Consider the following 14,011-nt stretch of genomic DNA (forward strand, 5'->3'; position numbering starts at 1 on the left):
TTTCCTTTAATCATCCGTGTCACTTCAGTCATCGTGAAGTGGCACATCGCTCATAACATCTCAGGTTGGATTATGATTTATGCTGCGGATGATGTGTTGCATTTCCATAGCACCAAAATGTTCAGATAGGAACACATTACATATGCGACTCGATAGATTATTGATTATGCTGCCATATTTTAGTGGGTCTCATATGCTGTGCAAGCCAGCACCCACATTAAAAGGCTCAGAAAGGAGATTTTTTTTCCGCAGGCATCAGATGCCATCAGACAAGCTTTTACTGCCATCTCAACAGGGCCCCCATGCATGTTATTGTCTTCTGTTTTAAGTGACTGCCCACCGGGTGGTGAAGCGAGTGAAACAAGATGAAGTTCAGAATCGTCGTCTCCCGCCGTGCTGACAGCGAGGGTGTGAGTGATACAGCGCATTTAGTCCGGAAAAGACTTTACTATCCCCTGCACAAACACACACACACACACACGCATATTGCCAGATCTGTCACAAGTTATTCCAGTTCACTGCACCCAAGTGAAATGCCAGATTAATGACAATTTCTTTCATGTTTTCCAGTTACTTATTACCAGCTATAAACAAACAAACAAACAGATGTCAAAGTCAGGGCTGTTTTTTATGGATGTTTATTATGACAATGACATGTGAGATTTGTGGCAGCCAAGCATCTGGGTTAGTCTCAGAAGATATATTGTTGTATAAAATATATGTTGTTAATATGTTGTCTTATCGTAAGGTAGGTTTGAACCTTCTGATCTGTAGTTTTGATGCCCATCAAAGCACAATCGAATGCTCTAGTTTGTGGGAATTGTCTGAAAGAAAACTTTTCCTTATCTAGAAAGCTTCTAGTATGCCTTTCCAGTATATTGGTTAATCTTTGATCCTATTCAAGATGCAAATTATTTGTTTTAGTTTCCCATCTACCATATTTATGAATTTGTTTCTATTAAAATCTTCAATGACCCAATTTCTCTATGAACACAGATATAGTAAATTCTCTTCATGATAGTAAATCCTCTGGATAGGAAGGACAACTGTTCCACCTCACTGCGAATCTCCAGCATCTTTTCTTTGACGTTCCTCTCCGTAAATTCCATCATTAGGGATTGATTCATGCCATGAATCATAGTGACAGTACACAGCCTCATCCACTCTCTCTTAGGGCTGGAAGGCGTTCTGACAGCGCATACAAAAGGTGAGATGGGGGTCATTCCCACTCATCCTGAACGCAGCACAATACTCGCTGATGCGTTCACAATCTATTCCAGAAAAAAGCAACAAGACAAACTGAAAGCCCCCCTTATGTGCCCCTGTGTGGGTAAGTAGCAAAGCTGTCAGTCAGCGAGCCAGTTAGAGATTCAGCCGTATGGCTTTCAGTGAGTTGAAAGGGGCTTTATGGGTTAAGAGGAGCTGTAGGAATCTGTTCTCTGTAAAGCAATCGTTCAATGACGTCTGACTGCTGTGGCATTTTGAATCATCAAGGTTAATGTTTAACATACAAATGCAATTTCAATAAGCACATTTTGACTCAATTACACACTGTAAGTATAGACAATAACTCCAAAACCCCAATATTTACACACACAAATGATCTGCCTTGTAATCAGGAAAATATGAAGAAGTATGTTTGAAGAATCATAAATATTGATATGTTCTTAAAATCAAATACCGATGCTTTTGCTTGGTCTTGAATCTTTTCTATTTTTCACATTGTGGCAAAACAAAAAGCTATCAAAATATAATAGTTAGTGCCCATGGGGTGCCTGTAACCATGTTCTATCACATTCATGATGAAGAGAGAAAAAATGATTAATTGATTATGCATGTTCTGGTTTGCAATATTGAAGTGTGACAAATGAGACAGAAGTGCTGATAAAAGAATAAAACATTTTTCAAAATTAATATTAAAGTAGTTATTTAGCTGAGTTATGTATTTGATAACACATTACTGCATTAGCATTATCCAGAATATTATAAAGTACCGTTATACAGAAAATCTCCACGATTTTTATACAGTGACATATACAGTCATTTTTGTTTGAAATGTTAATGATCATGTTTTATCACAAGCCAAAGCCCATTTTCTCAGTATAAATGGAGGTTAAAGACTGCAATCCCCATGCTTTCATGTTCATTATTTTAAAGCACTAGTGTTAAGCACTACATTGTACAGGTCATAAAGGAAATGGGCTGGTCCCGACTACAGTAATGACTGGAGCTGTTTAGTCCATCTGTTCTGAATTCCTCTGGGTGCCTGTTGATTGTAGGGTGAACAAGAGTATTGAAGAAAATGTGATGAAATTATTGCCATGAGTGAAGCCTGATTGACTGTAATCAGTCCCAGATCGAGCCCTCCACTTCCTGTTGCCGTCGTCTCATGATCTCCTGCAGCTCTGTGTCGCCGTGACTCCTCTGAGGTAAAGAACAAAACACTTTTTTTATAATTATGCATATACAGATGTACATCTAGCGTAAGTGTTCTATGACTGACCTCTATTTGGGCCTTCTGCACACTGATCTGACTGAACACACGCGACCCCTCGTCCCCGCACACGGCCCTCATCTCATCCTTGCTGAGAGAAAAAAGCTGAGCCCCATTCAGAGTGCCCAGACAATCCACCACCCTGGAACATAAAAGAACAGTCTATTAAATTCTAAATTCCTGATATCATAAGTGTCATATTTTTTTCAATGTAGTACAAAAACATTTGAAGACCTAATTGTACTGTAAGGGTTACGGTAAATCGTTTGGCTGCTTTGGAAAGTAATACTTCCTAAATTAATTCTAATATTCCTTTTCAACTCTACCAGAGTTGCCGTTTTAGTCTAAATGAATAGTTCATTTGCAAAAACAGATTATTCCGTTTTTAAAAAAATTAAAATTATGTTTTTATTGTGCATTCCAAATCATTTTCATCAAACTGTACAGTAGTTGGGTTGTTTTGATGAAGTAACAATAAAACACAATTAAACCATGACATAATAAAAACATGATTTTTGAACATTTTTTAAATCATATCAGTTTTTGAAATTAAACTCTTCAAATTCAGTTAAATAACATAATTGTGGAATGTGTTGTGATGTCATAATTGTGATGAATGTGTTGCCTCAATGTAATCTCAATGTAATGCAGTTTTGGAAATCATGCTGTTATTGACCTCTGAGCAATAGCAATAGTTTTCCTGGAAGAGGTTGGAAAATGGTCATGAAATAGTGACAGCTTTGCTGCCAAAAAACCTTAGACTAACATATAATTTTTACCTCAGGTAAAAAACACTGTACTTTTAAAAGTGCTTATGATTTCAACATGGCATTTTTGGGTACTCTGAAGTACTACCAAAAATACCATGGTACATGGCCAAATACTATGATATAAAAGTATCATGGTTATACCATTTGGTGCCATCATTAGGGGTAAATGTTGGAAGTTACAGTATGTGACCCAGTCTTTAAAAATCCAGCTAAAGCCATTTTTGGGGGATTTTCTGTTTTCTACATTAAAAAAAGAACATTCTGTGAAAATATAACCTTTATATCTTGAATATCGACTGAGTAAGGCCATGTCAAAAATTGAAATCATTGTGTAATTAATGGTTGAACTCAAACTTTGATGCTTGATATCTCAGAATTAGATTTGGAGACTTTAGCCTGGTTTTCACAGACTGGGTTACATAACATCCCAGAAGAGGCTCGAACCCACAACCTCACAATTACCAGCTCAGATGTTTACCAAGGCAACATCCTATATGATATGAATCATCCCATTACTTGTTGCAGTTCACACACTACTCACAGCCTTGAGAAACCTTTGGCATTGAGCCAAGCGTGGACCTCAAAGGGTTGAGATGCTTGCGTGATGGGCACGGTCGTGCACAAGCGCTCTACCCGAAAGTTACGAGCCGGGGGCTGAGCCTTACTGTCCGTAATCCTCTTCAACAGCTCATCGTTTACCTCCTTCTGTTGGCTGCGGTCTAGAGAGACAGAAAGAAAAAGAGAGAGATTGGAATCCAGCCAAAGAGACAGAGACATAGCGAGTCCGATTGCCCAAGACAGCAGCAATGAGCTCTGGTTGAAATCTGCAATCTATGTACATAAGAGCACTCTCACACCAAATTCATTTCCCACTTCCCTGCATTTTTATCCGGCAGACTCCCTGCTCTCCATCTCACAGCGAATACACAGAGCAGATAAAAGGTACATACTGTCTTTGTCCCTGGAGGATTTATTCATCTCCAAAACCTCGGCATGATTTACAGGGGCAGCTGAGGTACCTTTGTAAGGATTCACAGCCTATAGAGATAGAACAAAAGCCAAGGAAAGTAAGAGGGACGGAAAAAAGAATCAGTTTATGTCAAGCACATAGGGATGGAAAATATTTGTTGAATGCAAATAATAAACCTGACTGGTGTAGGGTGAACGGTGTGACGTGGGGTGGTTTGCGGCTTACCGGGCTGTTAAAGAGAGCTGCTCGGTTGTACGGCTGCTCTCCTGGTTTGACCTCTTCTAGCACATTACAAGGCACGTACCCTGAATGACCACTGCGGTTCCTCAGAAGCCACCACTGTTTATTGTTTTCCAAGACCTAGGCCATACACACATATGCAGTCTGTTGCAAAAGATAACTTGGCGGCAATACATTTTGTAGGTGCTTATTGAAGATGGCAATCCCAGAATGCATTGCAATAAGATCATAAAAATGGTGGGGAAACTAAGATACTATGGATATACACTTATAATGCATCCAATCCATAAATATACACATTTTATTAGTTTATTGTTTTGCAAAACATGGAGAAACGGTACGATGGTTCCATGAAGAACGCTTAACATCGGAAGAACCTTTCTGTTTCACAAAGGGTTCTTATTCTGTGGCGAATAAAGGTTCTTCAGATTATAAAAAGATAAGAAAGAGATTGACTGAATGGTTCTTTGTGGAACCAAAAATGGTTATTCTATGGCATCGCTGTGATGAAACTTTTAAACACCTTTATTTTTAGGTGTGTAATATTGGCTATAAATACAGTAAATTCAATATTTAAAAGTATCCATATACTGTATATAATTATATATAAAATAATCTAATATTAAAGAAAACGTTGAAATTTGTGGAATTTTGAGATTCATGTCTAACATTATTTGAGTGAGCTTTGACACTATCTACTTTTTGTCCTGTTAATCCTGACATGTTCATGTGACACTTCCTCGTTCAACATGTTGTCTTATTTTAACTAACAGATTTTGCCACTGTGCTTGTAAAATACTCCATCCCAATGATACTTCTTTCCATCGAGATACTAGAGTTAATTTCCCAGTGATACCAGGCTCAGGCCGGGCATGTCTAGAAACACGATTATCCATGTTTCCAGATGGATTAGCCAATCGGGGGTAATCCCACTTGATCACTTCAGTAGTTCTCATGTAAATGGAATGCCTGGGGGGTTGGAGGCTGTTCTGAGTGAAACGGCAGACTTCTGGAAGTGACAGTTGAAAGAACAGCTTTCTAAACACTAGACTTAAACTTCCTGGATTCTTGAGGTTACTGTGCAATTGCAGTAGACTAGCATAAACGAAGAGAAAAATGGTTAGCAATGAAATGGCACTCATTTTATTTGAATTCTGTATTTAGAAGTAGACAGACTAGATGCGTGCAGTTCTCTTCTGCCAGAACCATACAACAGAACAAACATACAACATTAAAACTTTGTGTCTTAACAGCCATGAAACTGTATTTGCATTACTTTCAATTATACTTATTTTTGCCTTGCGGATTAACAAGTGGATTTTAGCACTTGTTAAAGGATAGTTCACCCGAAAAGGAAAATCCTGTCATCGTTTACAGAACACGAAAGAAGAATGCTGGTAACTGAACAACGCCGGTACCTATTGACTTGCATTGGTTTTGTGTACATTAAAAATGAATGGGTAACGCTATCTAAATATCTTCTTTTGTGTTCTGCAGAAGAAAGAAAGTCATAGTTTTGAAATGACAAGAGCAAATGATGACAGAATTTTCATTTTTGGGGGAACTATCACTTTAAGCGTTAATTTATTGGTTTGTCTTGCATCTATTGCTTCGGTGCGGCCTTTACAATAAAAATGACAAAAAAGATTAAATCTCTTGAAACTCATTTACACAACTAAAACCTTTAACCCAAGCTTACCTTAAAGGAATAGTTCAACCAAGAATGAAAATTCTGACTTCATTTACTTGCCCTCAAGTTGTTCCAAAGCTGTATAAATTTCTTTGCTCTGTTTAACACAAAGAAAGATATTTGGAAGAATATTAGCAATTTTCAGTTCTGGGACATCATTCACTACCATAGTAGAAAAAACTGATTGTGTTCTGTTGTACTCAAAATGAGATATTCTGAAGAATTTGGGAAAACAAACAGTTCTGGGGCACCTTTGACTACCATTTAATTTGTCCTACTATTGTAGTCAATGATGTCCCCGGAAGTGAAAATTGCTAACATTCTTCTAAATATCTTTCTCTGTGTTCATCAGAACAAAGTAATTTATACAGGTATGAAATTACATGAGGGTGAGTAAATGATGACAGAATTTTCATTTTTGGGTGAACTAGCCCTTTAAACTACCACTATTCCTTTGCTGCTTTACAAGCACTGATATTTTAAACCCAGTTATGCAATACTGTATGTTTTTTTCAGTAGTTTCTCTCAAAGTTTCTGCAAACGTTTGACCATTATAATGTTTTTTGAACCTATTTATATTGCAAGCAGCAGCTCGAGTGTTCAGGATTGTGAGCTCTGCATGAGTGCGTGCAGTCTTGTTTTGTTCTCCTTCTGCCTCCCACACTGTGAACCTCAGACCTGCTCTGCCCTTCGCTCCCCATCCTCCTCCACCTCCTCCCAGAGGGTCATCCGTACCTCTAGCATCTCTCCCTGCTGCACGGTGAGCTCGTTGGCATTGCGCGCCACAAAGTGATAACGGATTCTGACATGTCTGAGGTCGCTGTTAGACCTGTGTGGCAGAAATAGCAACATGGCAAAATGCTTTGAAGGTCATTCAAATATTTGTGCCAAGTAATGAAAAAGTCTGTCTGTTTGCCTGAGAATTCGTGGTGGGGTACTGCTGACTGCAGTTACACAGTCAACACATGGCGGTATTTTTGGACGATTGCCTTGAGTTAAGTTGCCTTGAGATAAATTTGTTGAAGAGCTGGCTTTTGCTATTTTTGTTGTTGTAGCAAAAGTTTTAAGGAAAGCCAACAGACCAAACAACTCTGTCTAGAAGCCAGTCCGCAAATAAACAACTCATTATATCTAATAAGCCAGCATGAAAAACACTGTGAAAAGATGTTAGAAAAGTCATTTTGTAAAGTCATTTTTATTATTTTCTATTTAAGCAGCCGGGCATGAAACCAAACTAATGAAAATGATTTAATGAATAAAATACTGACAAAACTTTTAAAAGTATGTATTAGTGGGACTAATTTAAAACTCAAAATCGCAAAACTTTATATACTGAAAATATATAATAAGTATAAAATCAAGTTTGTAAGACTAGTAGACAAGGCTAGTTTAGTTATATATCATAATTCAATGCAATTGTGTGTATTGTACCTTGCCTATTGATTTAACAACAAAAACAAGCCGTAAAACTCTACACGAGGAACACACACATGCAGAACTGGTTTATTATAACAAACAACTTACGACTCGAGCATTCTTTATCAGAAGAGCCTGCGGTTGCTCCGCTGCAAGCTTGCCGTCAAACGCTGCACCCTTCGACCGGGTGGAAAGTAACGCGGCGGGCTGCAGCCTGCACATGCAGCGTACCTCATGCATATTTCAGTGGGCCTGCACAGAGCATGGAGAACTTTAAACTGAACGTACTGGTCCCTATGCATCATTAATGTGCTCGCCTACCTCCATCCTCCTCGGTCAGGGAGCGGTGAAGATAACCGCAGTGGCCCGGTGTCCAGCCCATGCCTACACCTTCTTTCTTGAAGGCCATAAATAAATCAACATGTTGAACGCCTGGAAACTGGAACTCGGCTACACAGCGGGCAGATTTGTTTTCGTGCAGTTTGTTTTACACGCTCCAGATAACTGACTATATATTTTAACAGTCTCGTAATTGTATCCATTCAAAACAAATTGTTGAGGTGAAAATGTTGTTATTGACATGGCTATAAATTAGTTTAATGGAATACTTGCCACAAACAGTGTCTTTTGGCATAGCATGTTGATTGACAGCCAAGGCCCTTATCAGTGTTTCAGAAATGTCTGTTGCTTTCTGTACAGAAAGTCATAGAATGGTTCACCTAACAACCTGAAGAGAAAATAACCTTTCCCATTCCTTGGTTGTGGACCCTGTCTCTGACCTGTGAGGGAATAATAACATTTAAAGATGTTATCATCCTGAAGCCGATCGTGGGAGGACCCATTGTTGTATGATGACAGCCTGCATCTTGAACACAGTGTTTTCTTTCATGTAGTGTTTGTTTGATTCTGCAGGCTCGGTTTAATCCTTTGCCAACAGCATCTACTCCCACAATGTCATGTTCATCTTGCTTTTATGCCTAGCTTGAATGCCAAACAAATGAATCTAATTTCACATTTTAAATGCATTTGTTTTTATTTACATTTGCTTTTGTTTCACATATGAATCGAGTGTGGGGTGTGGGATGTGGCCGTACTTTTCTTGAAAAAAAGAGCGACTTGTTGAATTTCGCTAAACTGAATTTATATAGCCTACCTTAAACAAATGAACAATGGTGCTTGGTAAACTGCTTTACTTGTACAACATACACAGTTATTAAAATGGCATCTAATTAGAAGCATTGAGCCGGTGTTTTACAAAAGATGAATCGCTTTTTCGAAAGCACTTTTTCTTCATTATTATTCTGCCGTGCAAATGGATTCACTGCAACCGTAATGCATATTCATTTTAGGAAGCTTGGAAATTGAGGGAAATTAGCTAAAGGTGGATCTGGGACGGGTGAGGGTACCAGCAGAATTCATAATACAAGAGCTCTGTTTTTCCTCTTTGAAGTGTAGGTGTATTTAACTTACATTATAAACTCTTAAACATTGTGCTCACGTCCACTTGGGTCTATGCAGACCATTTGTGAAGTCTAAGCTACAAATGAAGGTTGACTGACAAGTTAAAAAGGGAACAAATAAAAAGCTACAAAATATGTACAGTATTGTTTATGAATGAGCGATTGAGAGAGTGTGCGATTGTGTGCTGTATTGTCTGAGAGTGTCTGTCTTCAACCTCAAATCCTTTCTGTTATCATCAATAATGAAGAAACCTCAGCTTTTACAGCTATCTGATTCAATATTCTGTTGTGCTCAGAATAGCAGAAGCCATTGTTCTTCTCCACCTTCAGTGTGGGAGAACGGTTGTGAAAGACTGGAAGACGGCGCACCAAATTAATTCTTAGAGGAGCCGGAGAACATGTGCTGCGTGTGCTAAACATCAGAAAGATGCCAAGCGTGAGCTTTTCCTGTGGTTTGAAACTCCGCTAAAAGTTTACCTTTGTTAAGTACGAAAAAAGTTTCGTTTCATTTCACCTCAGGCTTGCTGAGAGACTTCAAAGGCAACAGACTGGCAGCCGAAAGAACAGGTAGCAGCAGCAGCCTTTTTATGCTTAAGTGTTTATTTATTCGTTTATTTTTTAAGAAACTTGCCGTGTGTAGAGATTAAATGGAGAATTGCTGACAGCATGTCTTCTTGACCTCATTTAGCAATCGGTGATCAGTCATGAAGTCTTTCCTTCGCGCAACAGGAAAGATTTTACTTTGAGAATGTAGCTTCAGCTTGTAGCATCTCGAAACTGGAATTTAATGGAATTAATCTACATGTGAATGTGTCTGTGATTATGATATATGTCCTAAAAGCTACTATAGATATACATTTATATTCATGCATTTGGCAGACTCTTATGTCTAAAGTAAATGACACTGCATTTTAGGTATACATTTTTTCGTCAGCATGCGTGTTGCATGTTGCATCGAACCGTTAAAGCAGTGTGCAACCAACTGAGCCACAGAAACATAAACAGCATGCAAACATAGACCGAAAATACATAATAGATGAATATAATTAGATGTCATTGGCTCAACACTGGAATAACAGATCTGTTGAAATATAAGATGGGATATTGTTCTGGCCCTCATTTATGCTGCAGCTCCTGCAGCTTTGAGTCATAATCTCCGTGACTCTTCTTGTAAGGTTGTGATGTTCATTTTGAAAGTGTGATTGGGGAATTTAATGGTACAGTAAATGGCTGAACTCTTGTGTGGAAGTCAGAAAGTTATTCCTCACAGCTACAAGCATAAATGTCAGTGAGCAGAGTTGTGCTCATTAATTACGAACTGATTGCCTTACAAATGGCTCACAGCCTCATTTGACTCCATATGAATATCTCCCAAAACAGGCATTACTGAAGATGATGAGACTTATATTTCTACAGCAGTGCAAAATGATATTGCTAAAGATCAGAGTTTATTTCCCCAAATCTTGACAGTTTCCATTTCTCTAAATGGCATGAATCAACAGTTTGTAAGTCATCAATTCTAATTTTCATCATTCTTACAATGAAATTGAAACTTAACATAAAACATTACTGTAATTTATCAAAATAAGCAATAGAGAATATGTTTTTTATAAAAAATAAAACATAATAGAATGGTATGAATAATTATGTTGCATAAAGCTGGATCATAATTCAGATTTGTAAAGAATGAACACAGTAAATGTAGTTATCTTATTAATTCAGTATGATTTGGATATAGTATCACGGTGAATAAAAGGCAAGTTCTGCTGTCTTGAAAATAACTAATTAAATAATAAAAAATTTGGATCTGTTCCAATTTTTGCTCATTTTATTTTAATTATTCCCTTTTATGCTAATTACTTCCAAAACACTAACAGACTTTACTTGCTAGCAATATAAAACGTAATGTTAGTTATGTAATACAGAGGGAAAGGACATTAGATGAGTGCTTAAACTATACCTAAATGCTCATTAAAATCATAAAATGTGTTCGACTGACATTTAAACTGAGTGCGATTGACATTTGCTTGTAAACAATGTTTTGAGTAACTGACTGTTGTCTACAGACGTCTCTGCAGGTTTGCCAGTATACAAACACTTAGCTCAATGTTTGTCCAGAGAACACAAAGGTTGATATCATTTCCCAGCGAACAAAGTATTTCATTCTGTGGAAAATTATTGTGATGCTGTTAGAAACCGCCATATTTTTTAACTCGCCTATTTATTGCATCCGTGAACACATTTTAAATTCGTTTTTATCACATTAATGTTTTTGTATGCTTATGTTTACTGCGAACATTTATAGTTGATTTTTATTGAACCCTTGTAAAAAGCGATTTTGGAGCTTATTGAGCACCCTTTCGCAAATGAATCGCCGTGAAAAGCAGACATTACATCGTTAAAGTGTTTCTCTTGACTTTGATACATAATATCTATTGTACTCTGATAAACAATGAACTGCCCATCATTTACAGAGAGAGAAAAAAGAGTCAGACAGGCAGAGAGCAAGAGAGTCTCTCTGGATGCTATAGCATTGGATTTTTCTTACACAGAAATGTGCTGAGAGGAGATAGTGCTTTCTCATGTTATCTGCTACTGGACGCACGCCCCACAGCCATTTTCCTATTTCTCACTTGTGACCAAGCGGTCACCTTGGCTTTTTACAGAGCTTTTAGGAAAGAGCACTGCCCTACCATTCCTCTCTCGTAAATGGATAGGGAGGGAAGTTTTGCTCAATGGTGCATCTTTCACAGTGTGTCTCCCGCTAGAGCAAAGAGAACAAGTGTGTTGTGATGTCAAGATGCACCTGCACCAGCAAAAAGAATAAGAATCAACATATAGGGCTATTCATTTAGTGCATTAAAAATGAATGTATTTCATCATGAAAAAGATCAGTTTGCATGTTTATAGCATGTAGACCATGATATGGATTTAAAGACCCCAAAAATGAAAATTCTTCGAGCATTTATTCGCTCTCATGTAATTCCAAACCGGAATGACTTCTGAATAACACCAAAAAGATATTTCGAAGAATGCTGGTAACAAAACAACATTGACTTCCATTGTACGGACATAGAACCACCGAGACATTTCTCAAAATATCTTCTTTTGTGTTCTTCTGAAAACAGTCATATACAGATTTTGAACAACATGAGGTTAAATAAATGACAAAATGTTTATTTTTGGGTGAACTATCCCTTGTAATACTTCAAACGCCCCTATATTTGCAATGTCTGTTAAACGATTTTCTCCACCAAAGGAATGAGAAAGACTGTGTTATATATTTGTATTCTTTGTAGCGGAAAAAGGGTGATAATGTCGTCAAGGTTCATCCCCAGCGCTCCCCTTTGAGGTTTGGGTTAGTGCTATAATCTGGGTCAAAGTACTAACTGCTGAGAGGGGCCTGAGAGAGACTCACTCACACATAAATCATTTCTCACGCCTCTCTTCCTCATTACACTCTCTGCTGATAGAATTTCAAAGGCCTCTGCATCTCCAACTGACCTTAAAGGTAAAACTCTGCCTTACGGCAATGACAGAAGCTCACTCAACAGGCTAACCTTGGAAGATGTGCCACGTAACTGAGGGCACAGCGAGATTTGAGTACTGTAAGGATTAGTCACTCGTATTTGGAGAGATGTCAAGTCTTATAAAATGTGTGAACATCACACAACATAAACCAAAAATATAGACTGCACATAATGCAGGGCCAATGGATAAGTAGGCAGCTTGGTCGTTTTTGGAACTAAGATCTTTCATTTTTATTTATAGTCAAAGCACTAACGTGGACATAAAACAGAGATATGTTCATTATCATTATAATTCATTTAATGCTAAAAAGCATGAATTCAAATTCATTTATATAGTATTTTGTATGGCTTATTTATTTAGTTTACCCTTTATTTATTAATTTTAGGATCAAACAGCTTCCATTCTGGCATGGAAACCTAACAATGAATCGTTCGATCTCTCCCTTTCTCTCAGTAATGCACTTCAATTCTGGCATGTTTGTTTCTTTTATTGTTACTGTTTAAGAAGCTGGCATTGGTAAACCATGATAGAATTTGCTTTGTATTCAGCATCAATCCAGCTCTTCACACAGCTTCCAACCTGAAGCTTAGCCACCTGTACAGCTGGTGCCTGCTGCAGCCTGGACGCCGCCCAAATCCGAGCAGGGTGCTGGATTTATTCATACATCAAAACACAGAGACATTCGACAGATCCGCACAGAGAAGCGCCACCGTGGCTTCGGTGCAGGGAAGCCGCTGAAAATAGGCTGCCACCAAGGCTTAGGATGGCAACATAAACAAATGTCTTCTTTAATCTATAATCTCTCAGAAAGCCTTAAGCGAGAGAACTTCATAAGATTTGAGGAAATGTCACCTGCATTGGAGGAAAGTTGGAAACCTGGGCACAAGGAAAGAGATCCTTCTGTGTTGTCTTCAAGTTGTAGAAAGAAAGTATCCGCACTGTGCTTGCGAATTGTCACTTGCACAATATTATAATGTAAGCAGAAATTCAACCTCAGCCTCGCCAGTGTGCTGTGAAGAAAGAGGAATAATTTTGACTAAGCAGGTTTTCATGAAATCCCAGACTTGATACTTCCCGTCTAGCAGAAGAGGGGCGGGGGGTGTATGTGTGGGTCTGTGTGTTTTGGCTTTGACATTGTCAGCAATAGTTGAACAATGTTTTTCATGTATTTAGTGAAGATTCTGCAGTTACAAGCTTGCAATCTCTCCAGAGACTTCAGAGAGCCATTTTATGCTTTTTAAGAACGTGTTGAGCATAAGCGATGTCAGAAGGTGCCGTTTCAGCAGGTGCATACAAACACTCACATAAACATCATATAGATCTGGCAGTCAGTGTATTGAGAAATGCAGATTTGCTGTGCTGATGCTTAATCTAAACCCATTTTACCCCATCTAACCCACTTAACTAAATCTAACCCATTTTAATCTAGCTAAATGTAAA

General features: G+C 38.1%; 2 protein-coding genes across 5 annotated transcripts in view; one reads left to right on the forward strand and one right to left on the reverse strand.

Moving 5' to 3' along the window:
- Positions 1-14,011, forward strand: part of mgat4c (mgat4 family member C) — an 89,012-nt gene that overhangs the window by 63,005 nt on the left and 11,996 nt on the right. The gene's annotated exons all lie outside the window — the stretch shown is intronic.
- eps8b (epidermal growth factor receptor pathway substrate 8b) lies at positions 1,710-13,489 on the reverse strand. 3 transcript variants are annotated; one of them, XM_057348415.1, is made up of 7 exons: positions 7,689-7,762; positions 6,900-6,993; positions 4,460-4,594; positions 4,215-4,302; positions 3,806-3,983; positions 2,504-2,636; positions 1,710-2,424 (listed from the first exon to the last, which is right to left on the reverse strand). In XM_057348415.1, exons 1-7 carry the CDS (start codon positions 7,697-7,699, stop codon positions 2,347-2,349), a joined length of 717 nt encoding a protein of 238 aa, XP_057204398.1. In that variant the 5' UTR covers positions 7,700-7,762; the 3' UTR covers positions 1,710-2,346. The 3 variants fall into 3 exon arrangements, with proteins under 3 accessions (XP_057204398.1, XP_057204399.1, XP_057204397.1); XM_057348416.1 differs by lacking the exons at positions 6,900-6,993; positions 7,689-7,762 and adding an exon at positions 13,424-13,489; XM_057348414.1 differs by lacking the exon at positions 6,900-6,993 and having other exon boundaries at positions 7,689-8,151.

The sequence above is a fragment of the Triplophysa rosa genome, linkage group LG12 (genome assembly GCF_024868665.1).
Source record: "Triplophysa rosa linkage group LG12, Trosa_1v2, whole genome shotgun sequence".
In the NCBI taxonomy this organism is placed as follows: Eukaryota; Metazoa; Chordata; class Actinopteri; order Cypriniformes; family Nemacheilidae; genus Triplophysa; species Triplophysa rosa.

Excerpts from the sequence above, each read along its gene's own strand:
- eps8b (XM_057348414.1), bottom strand. The coding sequence starts at position 7,820 with ATGCATGAGGTACGCTGCATGTGCAGGCTGCAGCCCGCCGCGTTACTT. Across the intron at positions 4,595-7,688 it reads TGATAAAGAATGCTCGAGTC|GTCTTGGAAAACAATAAACA; the intron begins GTAAGTTGTTTG and ends TGTATGGCCTAG. Across the intron at positions 4,303-4,459 it reads CAGCTCTCTTTAACAGCCCG|GCTGTGAATCCTTACAAAGG; the intron begins GTAAGCCGCAAA and ends CTATCTCTATAG.